Source organism: Syzygium oleosum, unplaced genomic scaffold (assembly GCF_021117445.2).
Source record: "Syzygium oleosum isolate NSW1041296 unplaced genomic scaffold, Sole_v2.1 Sole_v2.42, whole genome shotgun sequence".
In the NCBI taxonomy this organism is placed as follows: Eukaryota; Viridiplantae; Streptophyta; class Magnoliopsida; order Myrtales; family Myrtaceae; genus Syzygium; species Syzygium oleosum.
This window is the reverse complement of record NW_026607526.1, coordinates 670,848-686,454: the sequence shown is the minus strand read 5'-3', so window position 1 is coordinate 686,454 and position 15,607 is coordinate 670,848. Positions and strand designations below refer to the sequence as shown.

Genomic DNA, 15,607 nt, shown 5'->3' with positions numbered 1-15,607 from the left:
TGAGCAAAATCAAGAGGGATTAAGCAAAATGACTCTTGAGAAGCTTTCTTCTTTCCTTTGTGAAGGAGATATTGGTGAATTGATGATGATTGTGAAGATGATGATCGGAGGAAGAAATAGTTGGGTTTATATGCTTAAATGGAGTGGCTGAGTTGGGTTTGGTGCTGGCAATGCATTAATCTTCCTTCGTGTTTCTGCTGGTGCTTTCGTTTAAAAAATAATTGCCAAGAAGACCGCCTAATCCTCACACCAGACCATTATTAATTCCCTGACTGGTCTGGAGCTAGCTTCTCTTTTCCTCCTTTTAGCCTTTTCTTTGTGTTGGGTACGTCCCCACTGAAGTTTCTCCGAACGAGAACGGATCAGAAAACGGTTACAAACTGCAGTTCGGTGAGGGGGAAATGGTTAGCTGTGAGAATACGCGGGTCGGCCTTTTCGTGTTTGTTTAGCGTTTCATCTTTTGTCTTGTCTCTCCTGCTTGCCTGCTTTGTATCATGTCACCTCCGTATTGCTCCGCTCCGACCCACAACGATTTCTGCTGCAGAGTCTTTGTCGACCCACTCGACCCTTTCCTCTGGGTTTGACTGCAGATTGTGTACTGTGGTGTAGAAATTTCTGGGGCAAACAAACAGTCGTGACGTTGCTTTCATGGCGTGTCCTTTTGGTGGCGTCAGCCCAAGTGAGCAAACACAGTCACGTAGCCGTTATCCGCGTTCCAGTCCTCCACTCCACACGATCCCCACACGCACATACATCTCTAGTCAAGCTTCACTCGCTATGCCTCCAATTTCCCCCCACAATCTCTCCGCTTTCCTCACCCACAATCCTCCCTTTCTGTCTCCCTTTCCCTCTCTTTATATATATCCCCCTTCCAAGCCCTCTTCACCATTCAAATCAACCCTCACCGCAACACAACTCTCTCTGAAATCTGCAGAGTTCAGAGAAGCTGATACGAAGACACACTCACTTACAACACAAGACATGCCGAGAAAAGGAATGAGGACCGGCTTCTTCAAGCCATCGCCCTCCGACTCTCCCGCAAGACCCATTACATCGATGCACGGCCATGACCCTTTCGCTGACACGTTAATGGCGGAGCGAATCTGTTAGTGTTTACGGAAGCGTGATTTGTTTTGTAAGTGAGTGAGTGATTTAGTGAGTGCAAGTGTTGGTACGTGGACTTGGAGCAACTATAGAACAGAACTGTACAACGGACTTAGTTTTTTCTTCTGATGGGCGTATCCTTCAAGTGGAGAGGGGTTGGCTATTTATAGCCCTCTTCCACTGCCATTAAGGAAATATCTAGAGCATGTTACATAGATATTTTTCTAAAGTTTTCTATATATATCACATTAGTCTTCTAGAAATATCATAGATATTTTCTAGAAACTCTTCTAGATATTTCTCACAACTTTCTAGACTATTCATCTAAATATCTATTCTGCAAAGATCTTGAGTGTAAAATATGGGTTCTGAAAAAAAGAAAAAAAGAAAAAAAAAAGGTCAACAAGTCAACAGAAGCTACAGTGGACTCTCGGCCAAATTAAAAAGGAGGCCGAGAGCTCCTTGGCTGAGAAAAACAGAAACGGAAAAGAGGAGAAAGGAGAGGAAAGGGAAGAAGAAGAAGAAAAAGAGAAGAGAGAAGAGGGTTTTGCATCGCGCGGACCTCGCCTAGCCGATTCGACTTCGAATCGCAACGCTCGGTAAGTACTCGCGCCCCTCGTTCGTTTGATTGGAGAAGTTTTCCGATTTAGGGTTTAAATTCGGAATTTTGGGAAATTCGAGTGGCGAAGTCTAATTTTTGAGTCGTTCAGCTGCATATTTTTATAGAATTGGTAGTTTATAGTGTTGCGGAGCCGTGGGGTTTTACGGAACCTGATTTGGACTTGCGATTTGCTGGATATGAATTTTTGAAGTTAAGTGCGCGCGGTGAACAGTACGCGAACAGTGGTTTTTAGGCCGATTTTCGTCGGTTTTCGGCTCGATTTTGGGACTGCCAAGTTGGGGTTCCTGTAGTGCTCCGAACAAGCTTTCTTTTGACTATAAACTTGCTTGGATTGGAGTTTACTGGAGAAAGTTATGGCGCAATCAAGTTTTGTGCTTAGGCATTGTATTGTGGGCGATTTTGGATAATCGCGTTAGACGAGCGTTTTGAGGGCGTCTTTTAGTCGTTATATTAGCATCTAAGCCTAGTTGAGCCGAGTCGTAGTTGAAGTAACATTTTACTCGGTTTTGATACCGTTTTTCGACTTATTGTTAGGTATTCAAGTGTGTCGGCTCGAGAAATCGCTGTAGGTTAGTTTTTCAGCTTTTCAAGGTGAGTGGTACTATTTCTTCTTTGAATTTGTAAACTCATATTTATAAAATGTTATGTATTAGACATGTTACCATATAAGAAATGGCATTTTGATTGCATAAAATTGGATCGAGCATTTACTGCCATTTTGTGTATTTAAAATGAAAGATTATCTTTTGATTTCGGTTTGAATTTACTGAATGCAAATAGATTTGCGAAACCTTTTGAGAAAGACTCATGAGGAGTTCTTGCATTTGAATGTGGCTTATGAAGGGTTTTATATCGGTTTATGAAATGGTTTATGAAATGATTTCTGGAATTGGTTTTGTAGATTGGTGGATGATATTGTTGTGGATTTTGGTGCTCAGTGTCTCTGTGAACCCAAATGAGGGGTTGTGGGTATGCGCATACTAGTCTAGGATATCCTTGTGGGCCGAGCCACCGGCTTATAGTAGGTGGAGACCTTGCCAAGGGGGGAATCTTGGTCGCCTTTCACGGGGCGTTATCCGTGATCATACTTAGATTTCTGAGCATGAGATTGGCCAATGGAATGGACCATTGGCGTGTGCTTTTCGACGAGATTGGCCAATGGATTTGACCATTGGTTTCTTCTTTGATATTATTAATTGGAATGAGCTTTCCTATTGTGAAAATGTGATGTTTAAAGTAGTATACAACGTATTTTGAATCTGGAGTTGGTTATATGTTGTGTTATTTGAGTTTTTGTTTAGTCTTACAACTGTGTGCATAGTAGGTGCTCGATCTACTTAGAAGAAATGTATTACTCACTGAGCCGTGGTAGCTCATTCCTCTCATCTAACTTGTTTTTCAGGTTCTTCACCGAGACGCTAGTAGGCGTGAGAGTTCCGGTGTCGGGGAGAACATTTTGATAGTTGGGACTTTTTGGTACGAGTTACACATGGATGTGGAGCTTAATGTACTTAGCTTTTTTTGGTGGATTGTAGTTAACTCTGATATTGTAACCAAATAAACTTTATATCATGTATATATGTGGTTGCATATATTTTGATATCATGTGAGTTTTGGTTATGTTTAGGCTGCGTCCTTTTGTTAAAGGATGGCCGTGTCATGCCCTTATTCTTGTTGAGTTTGGGGTGTGACATTTATTGGTATCAGAGCATAAGTTTTGATTTTTGGAGTATAGATACGAGACGTTGTGAGATTGTGTGATAGATTTTTGCGCTAGATTTTTTATATACTAAGTGGTATTTCATTCTTGGATTCAGGCGATCATGAGTTCTGACTCGGAGCCACTTGCCTCAGTTCTTAAGAAGAATAAAGGCAAGCGAGTCATTACTTCTGACTCTAGAGATATGCCTCAACGTTCTTAAGGTGTGACTTTAAAGAGGAGACGGGAGGACCAATATGAAGTGAGTTCCGACTCACCAGAAGCTAGGGAAGAACCCCAAGAGCCTAATCCCCCGACTGATTTCGCTCAAGCAATGATTCATCGGTATCGTCAAGCGAAGGAATTAAGTGAAGGTGGCACCACTGACTCATGCACCTTCGCACAATTCAGAAAGGCAGATCCACCTAAGTTTGATGGGAAGTTTGATCCTCTTAAGGCCGATGGTTGGATTAGAAGCATAGAGGAAATCTTTAGAGCGGAAAATGTTCATGACAATCAAAAGGTTAACTTTGCCACTCGTTATTTGGAAGGTGAAGCTATATGTTGGTGGCAGGGGACTAGACCTGCCCTTGGAGGTACTGATGTAATCATTTCCTGGAAGGACTTCACTGAAGCATTCAATGCCCAATTCTTCCCCGAGTCATTCCAAGCGAAGATGAGGAGTGACTTTGCAAATGTATCTCAAGGTAGCTCGTCAGTTATGGAGTATGCAGCCCGCTTTAATCAGCTTAGTAGATTCGAGGAAGGCTTCGTGGCTAGTGAAAAGCGGAGGGCAGAACACTTTCAGCGAGGACTTCGACCTGATATTCGCAGTATTCTCACGCCTTTTGTGCTGACTACGTATAAAGATGTCTTGGATCGAGCGATTAGGGTGGAGCAAGACATGTTGGAGAGCGGCGTATAGGGTACACCTCAGTACAGGAGGTTTAAGCCCACTGATTATCATGATAGTCGGACCAATAGTAGCAAAAAGCAGAGGGATTTCAATCAGTCAGGAAGGCCCAAGATTCAGAGTAATCCGGGTCCTTGTGCTACTTGTGGCAAGCGTCATAGCGGTCCTTGTTACCGCAAGACAGGAGCTTGCTTCCTTTGTGGGAAAATGGGACATATGGCACGTGATTGTCCTACACAGAAGGATATCCCTGGAGATAATAGAGTGTGTTTTGTTTGTGGGCAGCCTGGGCACCTAGCATCTGCTTGTTCTATGAGGAAAACTGCATCTTCAGCTGGTAGGCCCCAAGGAAATCAGGAAAGGCAAAAGACGACTGGGAAAGTTTTTGCGATAACAAAGGAGGATGCAGCGGCGTCCAACGCAGTTGTTGCAGGTAATATTTGTATTGCCTCTCAATATGCGTATGCACTATTTGATCCGGGTGCTACGCATTCCTTTATTGCCATTGACTTCGCAAGGAAACTTGATGTGTTGCCTGAGCCTCTTGAGCATGAAATGTATGTTGATACTCCTACTGGAAATTTCCTGATTGCTAACCGTGTGTTCAAGAGATGTTTGCTCCAGATTAATGATGTAGTATTACCTGTCGATTTGGTGGAGTTAGATATACGGGATTTCGATGTTATTTTGGGAATGGATTGGTTATCCACATATCATGCAACTGTTGATTGCTATTCTAAGAAGGTTGTCTTTCGACTTCCAAATCAACCCGAATTCTCTTTTTCGGGAAGTTGTAAAGACACTTTGCCAAGATTGATATCAGCTTTACAAGTGAGGAAGCTTTTGAGGAAGGGTTATTGTGGTTATGTGGCTTGTGTAAAAGACACAAGTAAAGATGTTGTAAAGCTTGAAAATATTCCTATTGTCAGAGAATTTCCAGATGTGTTTCCTGAAGATTTGCCTAGCTTGCCTCCTGATAGAGAGATTGATTTTTTTTATTGATTTGATGCCTGGTACTACGCCTATCTCTAAGGCGCCATATCGGATGGCACCGTCTGAATTGAAGGAATTAAAAATTCAGCTGCAGGAGTTGTTGGATAAAGGTTTTATTAGACCCAGCGTTTCGCCTTGGGGAGCTCCGGTTCTTTTTGTGAAAAAGAAGGATGGTAGTATGCGGCTTTGCATCGATTATCGAGAACTTAATAAGGTGACGATCAAGAATAAATATCCTTTACCTCGGATTGACGATTTGTTTGATCAACTTCAGGGAGCTCAGGTATTTTCTAAGATTGACCTTCGTTCTGGGTATCATCAGTTGAAGATAAAGGCAGATGATGTACCTAAAACTGCTTTCAGGACGAGGTATGGCCATTATGAATTTCTTGTCATGTCTTTTGGATTAACAAATGCACCTGCTGCTTTCATGGATTTGATGAATAGGGTGTTCAGGCAATATCTTGATAAGTTTATTGTGGTATTCATTGATGATATTTTGGTGTATTCGAAGAGTTTGGAGGAACATAAGCAACACTTGAGGTTTATGTTGCAAACTTTGCGTGAAAAGAAGTTGTTTGCTAAATTCAGTAAGTGCGATTTCTGGCTTGATCATATAGAATTCTTAGGCCATATAATCTCGAAGGATGGCATTTCGGTTGACCCGAGGAAAGTTGAAGCAGTTGTCCAATGGAGTCGCCCTACCAATGTCACTGAAGTGAGAAGTTTTCTTGGTCTAGCTGGCTACTATAGGCGGTTCGTGGAGGGATTTTCTAAACTTGCCGGTCCACTTACTCGCCTAACTCAGAAGAGAGTTAAATTTGTATGGTCCGATCAATGTGAGCATAGTTTCCAAGAGTTGAAGAGACGGTTAGTGTCGGCTCCTATATTGACATTGCCTTCAGGTACTAGTGGTTTCACAATCTACTGTGATGCATCTAAGGAAGGTTTAGGTTGTGTTCTTATGCAGAATGGTAAAGTTATAGCCTATGCCTCTAGACAGTTGAAAGTACACGAGAAAAACTATCCCACTCATGATTTAGAGTTAGCAGCGGTTGTGTTTGCCTTGAAGATATGGCGGCACTACTTGTATGGTGAGAAATGTGAGGTCTTTACTGATCATAAGAGTTTGAAGTACATCTTTACTCAGAAAGAATTAAACATGAGACAGAGGAGATGGCTAGAACTCTTAAAGGATTACGACCTGTCTATCAATTACCATCCAGGTAAGGCAAATGTAGTAGCCGATGCCCTAAGTCGTAAATTTTATGGAAACATGGCTACATTGCTCACTTCTCAGAAGCCTATTCTTGAGGATATGAGGAAGTTGGACTTGGAGGTATTGGTACATCAGCTTGGTGCTCGATTAGCTAATCTTCAAGTACAACCAATGTTGATTGATAGAATTAAGGCTAAACAGAATGGGGATTCTCAGTTGGGAAAGATTAGAGAAGGAGTAGAAGCTGGGAGACAAAAGGACTTCAGTATCCATGCGGATGGGTCATTGAGGTTTCATGGTCGGCTATGCGTTCCTGATGATTCGGGATTGAAAAAAGAGATATTGCAGGAAGCTCATAGTACGAGATTCTCTATCCATCCGGGAAGCACTAAAATGTACAGGGATGTGAGAGAGAATTTTTGGTGGATCAACATGAAGAAAGATATCGTGAAATTTGTTGACCAGTGTCTGGTTTGCCAGCAAGTAAAGATTGAGCATCAGAAACCAGGTGGACAGCTACACCCACTTGAAATACCTAAGTGGAAGTGGGAGCATATTACCATGGACTTCATCGTCGGTCTACCGAGGACACCTAGTGGTAAGAATGCTATATGGGTGATTGTCGATCGATTGACTAAATCTGCTCACTTTTTGTCATATCGATTCGGTCTTTCACTTGAGGATATGGCGAAGCGGTATGTTAATGAGATAGTGAAGCTTCATGGGGTGCCAGTGAGCATTGTTTCTGACAGGGATCCCAGGTTTGTGTCTAACTTTTGGAAGAGTTTGCAAGGAGCATTGGGTACTAAACTCAACTTTAGCACGGCTTTTCACCCGCAAACAGATGGACAGTCTGAAAGAACGATTCAGACATTAGAGGACATGCTAAGATCCTGTGTTATTGACTTTGGCGGTTCGTGGGACGAACACCTTCATTTGGCGGAGTTTTCTTATAATAACAGCTATCATTCTAGCATCAAGATGGCTCCTTTTGAAGCTCTATACGGTCGAAAATGCAGAACTCCCGTATGTTGGGATGATGTTGGTGAGAAAAGATTAACCGGTCCAGAGTTTATTCAGCAGTCAGAAGAGAAAGTCAGGGTGATTCGAGAGCATTTGAGAACAGCACAAAGCCGTCAGAAAAGCTATGCTGACCTCAAAAGACGCAAGGTAGAGTTCAATGTGGGAGATCATGCATTCCTCAAAGTCTCTCCAATGAAAGGCGTTATGAGATTTGGCACTCGTGGTAAGTTAAGTCCAAGATATGTGGGACCATTCTTAATATTAGAGAAAATTGGTGAAGTTGCTTATAAATTGGCTTTATCACCAGCGTTATCGGGCATGCATGATGTGTTCCATGTGTCTTTATTGCGAAGATATGTGCCAAATCCTGAACATGTGCTTGACTTTACACCTTTGCGGTTAAAGGAAAACCTATCGTATGACGAGCAACCAGTACGCATTGTTGATAGAAAAGATCAAGTGCTACGACAATGCACTATTCCTTACGTAAAGATTCAATGGCAAAACCACACTGAGAGGGAGGCCACTTGGGAGCTTGAGGAGGAGGCAAGACGCAAATACCCTCACTTGTTCGATGATTGAGGCACGTCTAAATTTCGCTCTAAATTTCGAGGGCGAAATTTTTTTTAAGGAGGGGAGAATGTAAAATATGGGTTCTGAAAAAAAAAAAAAAAAAAAAAGGTCAACAAGTCAACAGAAGCTACAGTGGACTCTCGGCCAAATTAAAAAGGAGGCCGAGAGCTCCTTGGCTGAGAAAAACAGAAACGGAAAAGAGGAGAAAGGAGAGGAAAGGGAAGAAGAAGAAGAAAAAGAGAAGAGAGAAGAGGGTTTTGCACCGCGCGGACCTCGCCTAGCCGATTCGACTTCGAATCGCAACGCTCGGTAAGTACTCGCGCCCCTCGTTCGTTTGATTGGAGAAGTTTTCCGATTTAGGGTTTAAATTCGGAATTTTGGGAAATTCAAGCGGCGAAGTCTGATTTTTGAGTCGTTCAGCTGCATATTTTTATAGAATTGGTAGTTTATAGTGTTGCGGAGCCGTGGGGTTTTACGGAACCTGATTTGGACTTGCGATTTGCTGGATATGAATTTTTGAAGTTGAGTGCGCACAGTGAACAGTACGCGAACAGTGGTTTTTAGGCCGATTTTCGTCGGTTTTCGGCTCGATTTTGGGACTGCCAAGTTGGGGTTCCTGTAGTGCTCCGAACAAGCTTTCTTTTGACTATAAACTTGCTTGGATTGGAGTTTACTGGAGAAAGTTATGGCGCAATCAAGTTTTGAACTTAGGCGTTGTATTGTGGGCGATTTTGGATAATCGCGTTAGATGAGCGTTTTGAGGGCGTCTTTTAGTCGTTATATTAGCATCTAAGCCTAGTTGAGCCGAGTCGTAGTTGAAGTAACATTTTACTCGGTTTTGATACCGTTTTTCGACTTATTGTTAGGTATTCAAGTGTGTCGGCTCGAGAAATCGCTGTAGGTTAGTTTTTCAGCTTTTCAAGGTGAGTGGTACTATTTCTTCTTTGAATTTGTAAACTCATATTTATAAAATGTTATGTATTAGACATGTTACCATATAAGAAATGGCATTTTGATTGCATAAAATTGGATCGAGCATTTACTGCCATTTTGTGTATTTAAAATGAAAGATTATCTTTTGATTTCGGTTTGAATTTACTGAATGCAAATAGGTTTGCGAAACCTTTTGAGAAAGACTCATGAGGAGTTCTTGCATTTGAATGTGGCTTATGAAGGGTTTTATATCGGTTTATGAAATGGTTTATGAAATGATTTCTGGAATTGGTTTTGTAGATTGGTGGATGATATTGTTGTGGATTTTGGTGCTCAGTGTCTCTGTGAACCCAAATGAGGGGTTGTGGGTATGCGCATACTAGTCTAGGATATCCTTGTGGGCCGAGCCACCGGCTTATAGTAGGTGGAGACCTTGCCAAGGGGGGAATCTTGGTCGCCTTTCACGGGGCGTTATCCGTGATCATACTTAGATTTCTGAGCATGAGATTGGCCAATGGAATGGACCATTGGCGTGTGCTTTTCGACGAGATTGGCCAATGGATTTGACCATTGGTTTCTTCTTTGATATTATTAATTGGAATGAGCTTTCCTATTGTGAAAATGTGATGTTTAAAGTAGTATACAACGTATTTTGAATCTGGAGTTGGTTATATGTTGTGTTATTTGAGTTTTTGTTTAGTCTTACAACTGTGTGCATAGTAGGTGCTCGATCTACTTAGAAGAAATGTATTACTCACTGAGCCGTGGTAGCTCATTCCTCTCATCTAACTTGTTTTTCAGGTTCTTCACCGAGACGCTAGTAGGCGTGAGAGTTCCGGTGTCGGGGAGAACATTTTGATAGTTGGGACTTTTTGGTACGAGTTACACATGGATGTGGAGCTTAATGTACTTAGCTTTTTTTGGTGGATTGTAGTTAACTCTGATATTGTAACCAAATAAACTTTATATCATGTATATATGTGGTTGCGTATATTTTGATATCATGTGAGTTTTGGTTATGTTTAGGCTGCGTCCTTTTGTTAAAGGATGGCCGTGTCATGCCCTTATTCTTGTTGAGTTTGGGGTGTGACATTGAGCATGCTAGAAACTTCTAGAAATTGGATCATTATTTCAACAGAATCGCAAGCACAAAGCCTTTGATCGAAAAGTGGGCTATCAACTCCTCCAATCCCAAGCCCTCGCCGTCCTCGTCCACCTCCAGATACGCCGGTGCGGCTTATCTCTTCTGTGATGGCTGCCACAAAGCCAAGCTCAACCTCAGCCGTGTCAAGGACCTGCACTCTGCGATGCTACACTGCATCGGTGAAGACAGGCGTGATCGTGTGGCCTCAAGAGCTGTTGCAGACTGCAGTGAGATGGCTCTCTCAGGAATTCCGCCAGGTCCTGTCGTTGCATCTCCCGTATTCCGACCATGCCGAATCGGTCTCAAGCCGGTCTTCACAAACCTCTACCCGGTCAAGCTTCTCGGATTTTGAATATGAGTCGGAGGACGAGTTATCGACGAAGCAGTTTGCTGCTAAGCCAGTGACGCAGGAAGATGAGCGAGTTCCTAATGCAGGGGTTTCTGATCTAAAGGCCATCGCAGACTGCATGATCGCTTGCGGCTACGGCAAAGAGTGCATGAACATCTACAAAATCGTGCGAAGACCGGTCGTCAACGAGGAACTGTATCATCTAGGGTTCGAGAGGTCATTTGGACATTCACAGATGCAAAAGATGGATTGGGAGGTTCTGGAAGTGAAGGTCAAGAGCTAGCCGAGCAAATTGAAGCCGGCAGTCCAGAGGCTTTTCTCTAGTGAGAGGATCCTCTGTGACAAGGTCTTCACCGTGGCGTCGGTCAGGGATTCCGTCTTCTCCAACATTGCACGGGACGCCGTGGTCGCACTGTTTGGGTTCGCAGAGGGGGCAGCGAAGGCTATCGAGAGGTCTCTAGTGAAAATCTTCCGCCATCTCGACCTCTACAAGGCCATTGCCAAACCTCTGGTCAGACATTGAGTCCACCTTCTCCTCCGCCGCAACAACCGCTGTCCGATCCCATGCAATCAATTCACTGATCAAGCTTGGAGAGGTGGTCCGCGGGACGCTTGGCAACTTTGAGGCAGCCATCCAGAAGGACTCTGCCAAGCAATCAGCTGTCCCCAACGGCGGCATCCACCTACTGACACGCTACGTTGTGAATTACCTCTCGCCTTCCTCGCAGTCGTGACCGACCTCCGGTTTTAAAAAAGGGAGGTCTCGCCTGGTATGCGCTAAGTTTAGATCTGGGACGGGCTCTCTCAAGCAATACCATATCGCAACTTATGATTTAAGTTTTTAACCTACAAGTGAAGTTTTATCTAGAGTCACCATCAATCAATTTGGAGTGAGTTGATTAGAAACCTAAGTAAGATGATGGGAGAATCACCATACTCCTACGAACTAGAGATTAAATGAGTTCGGGGACTTGCTTACACTAGTTAGGTGACTAGTGCCCTTTCGGTATCTTTTTATCCTATTCATTTTTGAAAACATTTGTCAGGAAATTTGGATTAATTTTAGGATCTATCTCCTAACATGTGAGATGATTAAGCGAGTGCATGATCATAAGCGACTAGCAGTCAAGATAGATATGCAGCTTAAGGCCCTAATCCTAACTAAAGCGACAACATTCAAAACATAACAAATTATGCAATTATATTCTAATTAGAAATAACATGTATAATAATAATACAACAGTAGTAAAAATAACACGCAAAATACTACCGTATAGCCCTATAGGCTTATCCGATTTAAGCATGATTATTAATCAAATAATTCACATAATTTAGAAAAATATTCAAAAATATTAATTTCTAAACTATTTCCTAATTTTAAAATAAAAATAAAGAAAGATTTTTTTATATTTTATATATTTAATAAAAAATTTAATTAATTTTTTTAAAAAAACAATATTTTTAATTAAAAATAATATAATATTAATATAATATTCGACCGGGTCAAGTCGGAGGATCCGGATCGGGTCAGAACCGACCCAAACCTGACCCAGAAGGAGAAAGGAATTAAAAAATAAATGGTTAATACCACCAAAAACCCTAAACTATACCCATTTGACACATTTACCCCAATCTTTTTTTGTGACACCAAAAACCCTAAACTATGCCTATTGTGACATATTTACCCCAAATTCTTTTTTGTGACATAAAAAATCCCAAACTATGCATTTTGTGACATATTTACCCTCCGTTACAATTCTGTCCAAAATCACCGTTCATCGCACTGTTACTGTTCATCGTCTTCTCCACAGCTTTGTGAAGTACTGTTCATCGCACTCTTCCTCCTTCGACGCTCTTCCTTCGCTGCCCACTGCTACTTCGACCTTCGGCGGCTCTTGTCTGCGCTTGCCCGACCATCCACGAGCTTCGAAGATCGAGGTGAGACCCAACCCTCAAGCCAAGCTTCGAGCTCGAGTGGCCATGGTGGCCGTGAGCTTCGAAGCTTGATCTTCAAGCTACTTCGAAGCTTGGCCTTGGCCGCTTGCAACCACCCGTGAGCTTCGAAGGTCGAGGTCAGATCCTCAAGCCAAGCTTCAAGCTAGAGCGGTCATGGCACTCGCGAGCTTCGAAGCTTGGCAATGGCGGCTTGCGACCACCCGCGAGCTTTGAAGCTTGGCCTTGGCCACTTGCGACTGCCCGCGAGCTTCGAAGGTCGAGTTTAGACCCTCAAGCCAAGCTTCAAGCTAGAGCAGTCATGGCAACCACTCAAGCTCGACCATCTCAAAGCTTCGTTTTGTGGACAAGAAAGTACCGTTCTTCTTCGCGGAGAAGACGATGAACAGTAATTTGTTATGCTAGGTAGCAGTGGGCAGAGAAGCAAAGAGCATCAGAGGAGTTTGGCCAAGCGAACGTGATGAACAGTCCTCGTAAAGCTGTGGAGAAGACGATGAAAAGTAAAAAATTTCATGAAGAAGATGATGAACAGTGCGATGAACGGGGATTTTGGAGATTCAATTCCGAAAGGTAAATGTGTCACAAAATACATCGTTTGGGGTTTTTAGTGTCATAAAAAAGAATTTAAGGTAAATGTGTCACAATGGGCATAGTTTGAGATTTTTGGTATAAATAAAAAAGTTTAGGGTAAATATGTCATAATGGGCATAGTTTGGGATTTTTTTTTTGTATTAACCCAAAAATAAATAAATAAAAAAGGGGAATCGGGTCAGGCTTTTTGCCCAACCCTGCTCCGACTCGACTCTACCCAACCCGGAAGCAGCCACAGACCCGGTTCCCTGCGCTCCCTCGCTTCTCGGCTCCTCCGTGCAGCCACTTCTCTCGGGACAGAGATGACCGACGCGAAGGGCATCCGATGCCTCAGCCCGGCCATGGTTGACGCTGGCCGACCCAGGTCGAGGGACGCCAGCCTCCGCCTAGTCGGTTCCCGACACTACCGGCTGAGAGCGCCTCTTCTCAACCAGTCACGATCACAGTGAAGGATGCTTGGGATGCAACGAAACAGCCAAACGGCTGACACCCAAATATGCCAAAACGCCGTCAAGACACCTCAATTGGACGAGACAGTAATCGGACGACCCAACGCTGGCGAAAACAGAAAACTTAAAACCAAATCTCGTTTGAGCATTTTAGCAAACAGGTAACGAGCGTTTCAAAAACGAAGCATTCTAGGCTTCACGGAGACTTGAACTCGCGCTGGGACCCTAGATATGGGATGTGCAGGGTCTGGGAATGAAATATGGGAGCGGCATGGGCCGGAGCTCGCGTGGACCGGACGGTTGCGAGTTCTAGCCTAAGACGCCCGAAAAACAGGGCAAACAGGGGCAGTTGACCAGGGGCTCTCTACCTGAGTCGGCAGTGGTTCGCCGGTTGCGATTCCAGCGTGGTGGCCACTGGAAACCCTGTATCACTTGGTTCACGCCTTGGCTCCCCCAATCTCTCTCTGGTTTCACTCTCGCGTGGCCCTCTGTTCTGCCGTTCACCTCTCATGACTCTGTTTTCCTTCTCTATGTGTAGCCGCCCCTGGCTCGGCGGCGAGGATTGGTGGCTAAGCTGAGGCGCGGTGGTTGCCGGCAGAGGCCCTTCCCTCTCTGGTTGTTGCTCAGAATCTCTCTGGGTCTCTCTCTCACTGCCCCCTCTGTTCTGTCGCTCCCCCAAAACTGAACTCCCCTCTCGCTGAGCTCCCCCTCCTCTTCTCTTTATGGCCAACGGCCACCTGCCCTCTGCCCTCCTATCCTCTCCATTAACTGCTCTGCACCGGCCTACCCTCATTCCTTGACTTTGATGGCCATTTTTTGCGTGGCGGAGCTGCTTCTCCGCTTTGTCCAGGCGGTGGTCGGCTGTAGGGGAGAAGGAAGGAGGAAGAGGGGGAGCGTGGCCGGGTTGGGGAAGGAGGAGGAGAGAGGGAAGGAGGCCGAGCCAAGGAAAAGAAAAAAAGGAAGAGCTGGGCCCGGGAAAGAAAGACGAAAGGGAAGAAGAAGGGAGGTCGGGCCGGGCCTTCCTCGGCCTAGTCTCCCCCTTTTTTTAAAAATAATTTTTAAATTTAATTCCCCTTTTTTTATTAATTAAATATGTACATATTGTTTATATGCCATGCAATGAAAATATTTTTGTTTTAGGAATAAAAAATTTAATTCTTAATTTTGTGTAATTTAATTAGGCAATTAAAAATAGGTGTCACCACTCGCCAACCATGACGATGTCATTGCTGACACACTCGCCGACTGGCCCGTCAACAGTAGCCCTGAGCACCCGTGGTTCCTGGACTCCTACATTGCCGGCTGCGACTCCGCCGCCTCCGTCGCCGCCCAGAGATGGCGATGCGTCGGCGATGTTCGCGCGGTTTTCATGGCTCGTTCTCGTCTTGCTGTGCAAGCTCGACGTGAAGGCCGAGCAGTACAAGGACGTGGCTCTCTCTTGCCTCTTCCTCGCCAACAACCTCTGGTACGTCATCGACAAGGTGGCTCGGTCGAACTTGAGGCACCTCCTCGGTGAGCACTGGGTGGAGAAGCACGAGTCGAAGGTGAAGCTCTACGCGAGCAACTACGAACGGATGGGATGGAGCAAGGTCTTCTCATCATTGGCCGATCTCACCGTCGAGATATCTTTCGGCCAGGCGAAGGAATCACTGAGGAAGTTCAATGCGGCGCTGGAGGAGGTTCGGGCCAAGCAGGCGAGATGGGCCGTGCCCGACTCGAAGCTGAGGGACGAGACCACGCTGTCGCCGGCGGAGAAGCTCGTGCCGGCTTATCGGCGGCTCTACAACAACTGTCCGACCGGAGATTCGGCGGTCAAATACTCCCCTGATGATTTGGATAATTACTTGGTTGGCATGTTGTGTGCCACCTGTGGCGGGGGCGATGGCGGCGGCGGCGGTGGCTCAGGGAGTCCGTCGTCGCGGTCGCCCAGTCACTGGCTGTCCCCGTTTCGTCTGGTCAAAGGGCGTCGTTGAGAAAAGTCGAGAGCCGGCGATGCGTGATTTTTGTTAGAACAATAAAATAAAACAAAAAAAGGACAGAAA

The 15,607-nt window shown here is 44.5% G+C and overlaps 1 protein-coding gene, 2 long non-coding RNA genes and 1 pseudogene across 3 annotated transcripts; all 4 read left to right on the top strand.

Moving 5' to 3' along the window:
• Positions 1-1,650: 1,650 nt before the first annotated feature.
• LOC130136100 (uncharacterized) lies at positions 1,651-3,232 on the top strand. The gene is made up of 3 exons (XR_008815153.1): positions 1,651-1,703; positions 2,261-2,317; positions 3,129-3,232. It is a non-coding gene; the product is annotated as an uncharacterized LOC130136100 (long non-coding RNA).
• Positions 3,233-3,549: 317 nt separating this feature from the next.
• LOC115665550 (uncharacterized) lies at positions 3,550-4,350 on the top strand. The gene is made up of 2 exons (XM_030587417.1): positions 3,550-3,598; positions 3,650-4,350. Exons 1-2 carry the CDS (start codon positions 3,550-3,552, stop codon positions 4,348-4,350), a joined length of 750 nt encoding a protein of 249 aa, XP_030443277.1.
• A 4,058-nt stretch (positions 4,351-8,408) lies between these two features.
• LOC115669180 (uncharacterized) lies at positions 8,409-9,971 on the top strand. The gene is made up of 3 exons (XR_004004310.2): positions 8,409-8,455; positions 9,013-9,069; positions 9,881-9,971. It is a non-coding gene; the product is annotated as an uncharacterized LOC115669180 (long non-coding RNA).
• A 359-nt stretch (positions 9,972-10,330) lies between these two features.
• Positions 10,331-15,538, top strand: LOC130136113 (exocyst complex component EXO70H1-like; annotated as a pseudogene).
• Positions 15,539-15,607: the final 69 nt, after the last annotated feature.

Coding starts and splice junctions, on each gene's coding strand:
- LOC115665550 (XM_030587417.1), top strand. CDS start 3,550: ATGAGTTCTGACTCGGAGCCACTTGCCTCAGTTCTTAAGAAGAATAAA. Junction 3,599..3,649: donor AGTTCTTAAGAAGAATAAAG/GCAAGCGAGTCA, acceptor AACGTTCTTAAG/GTGTGACTTTAAAGAGGAGA.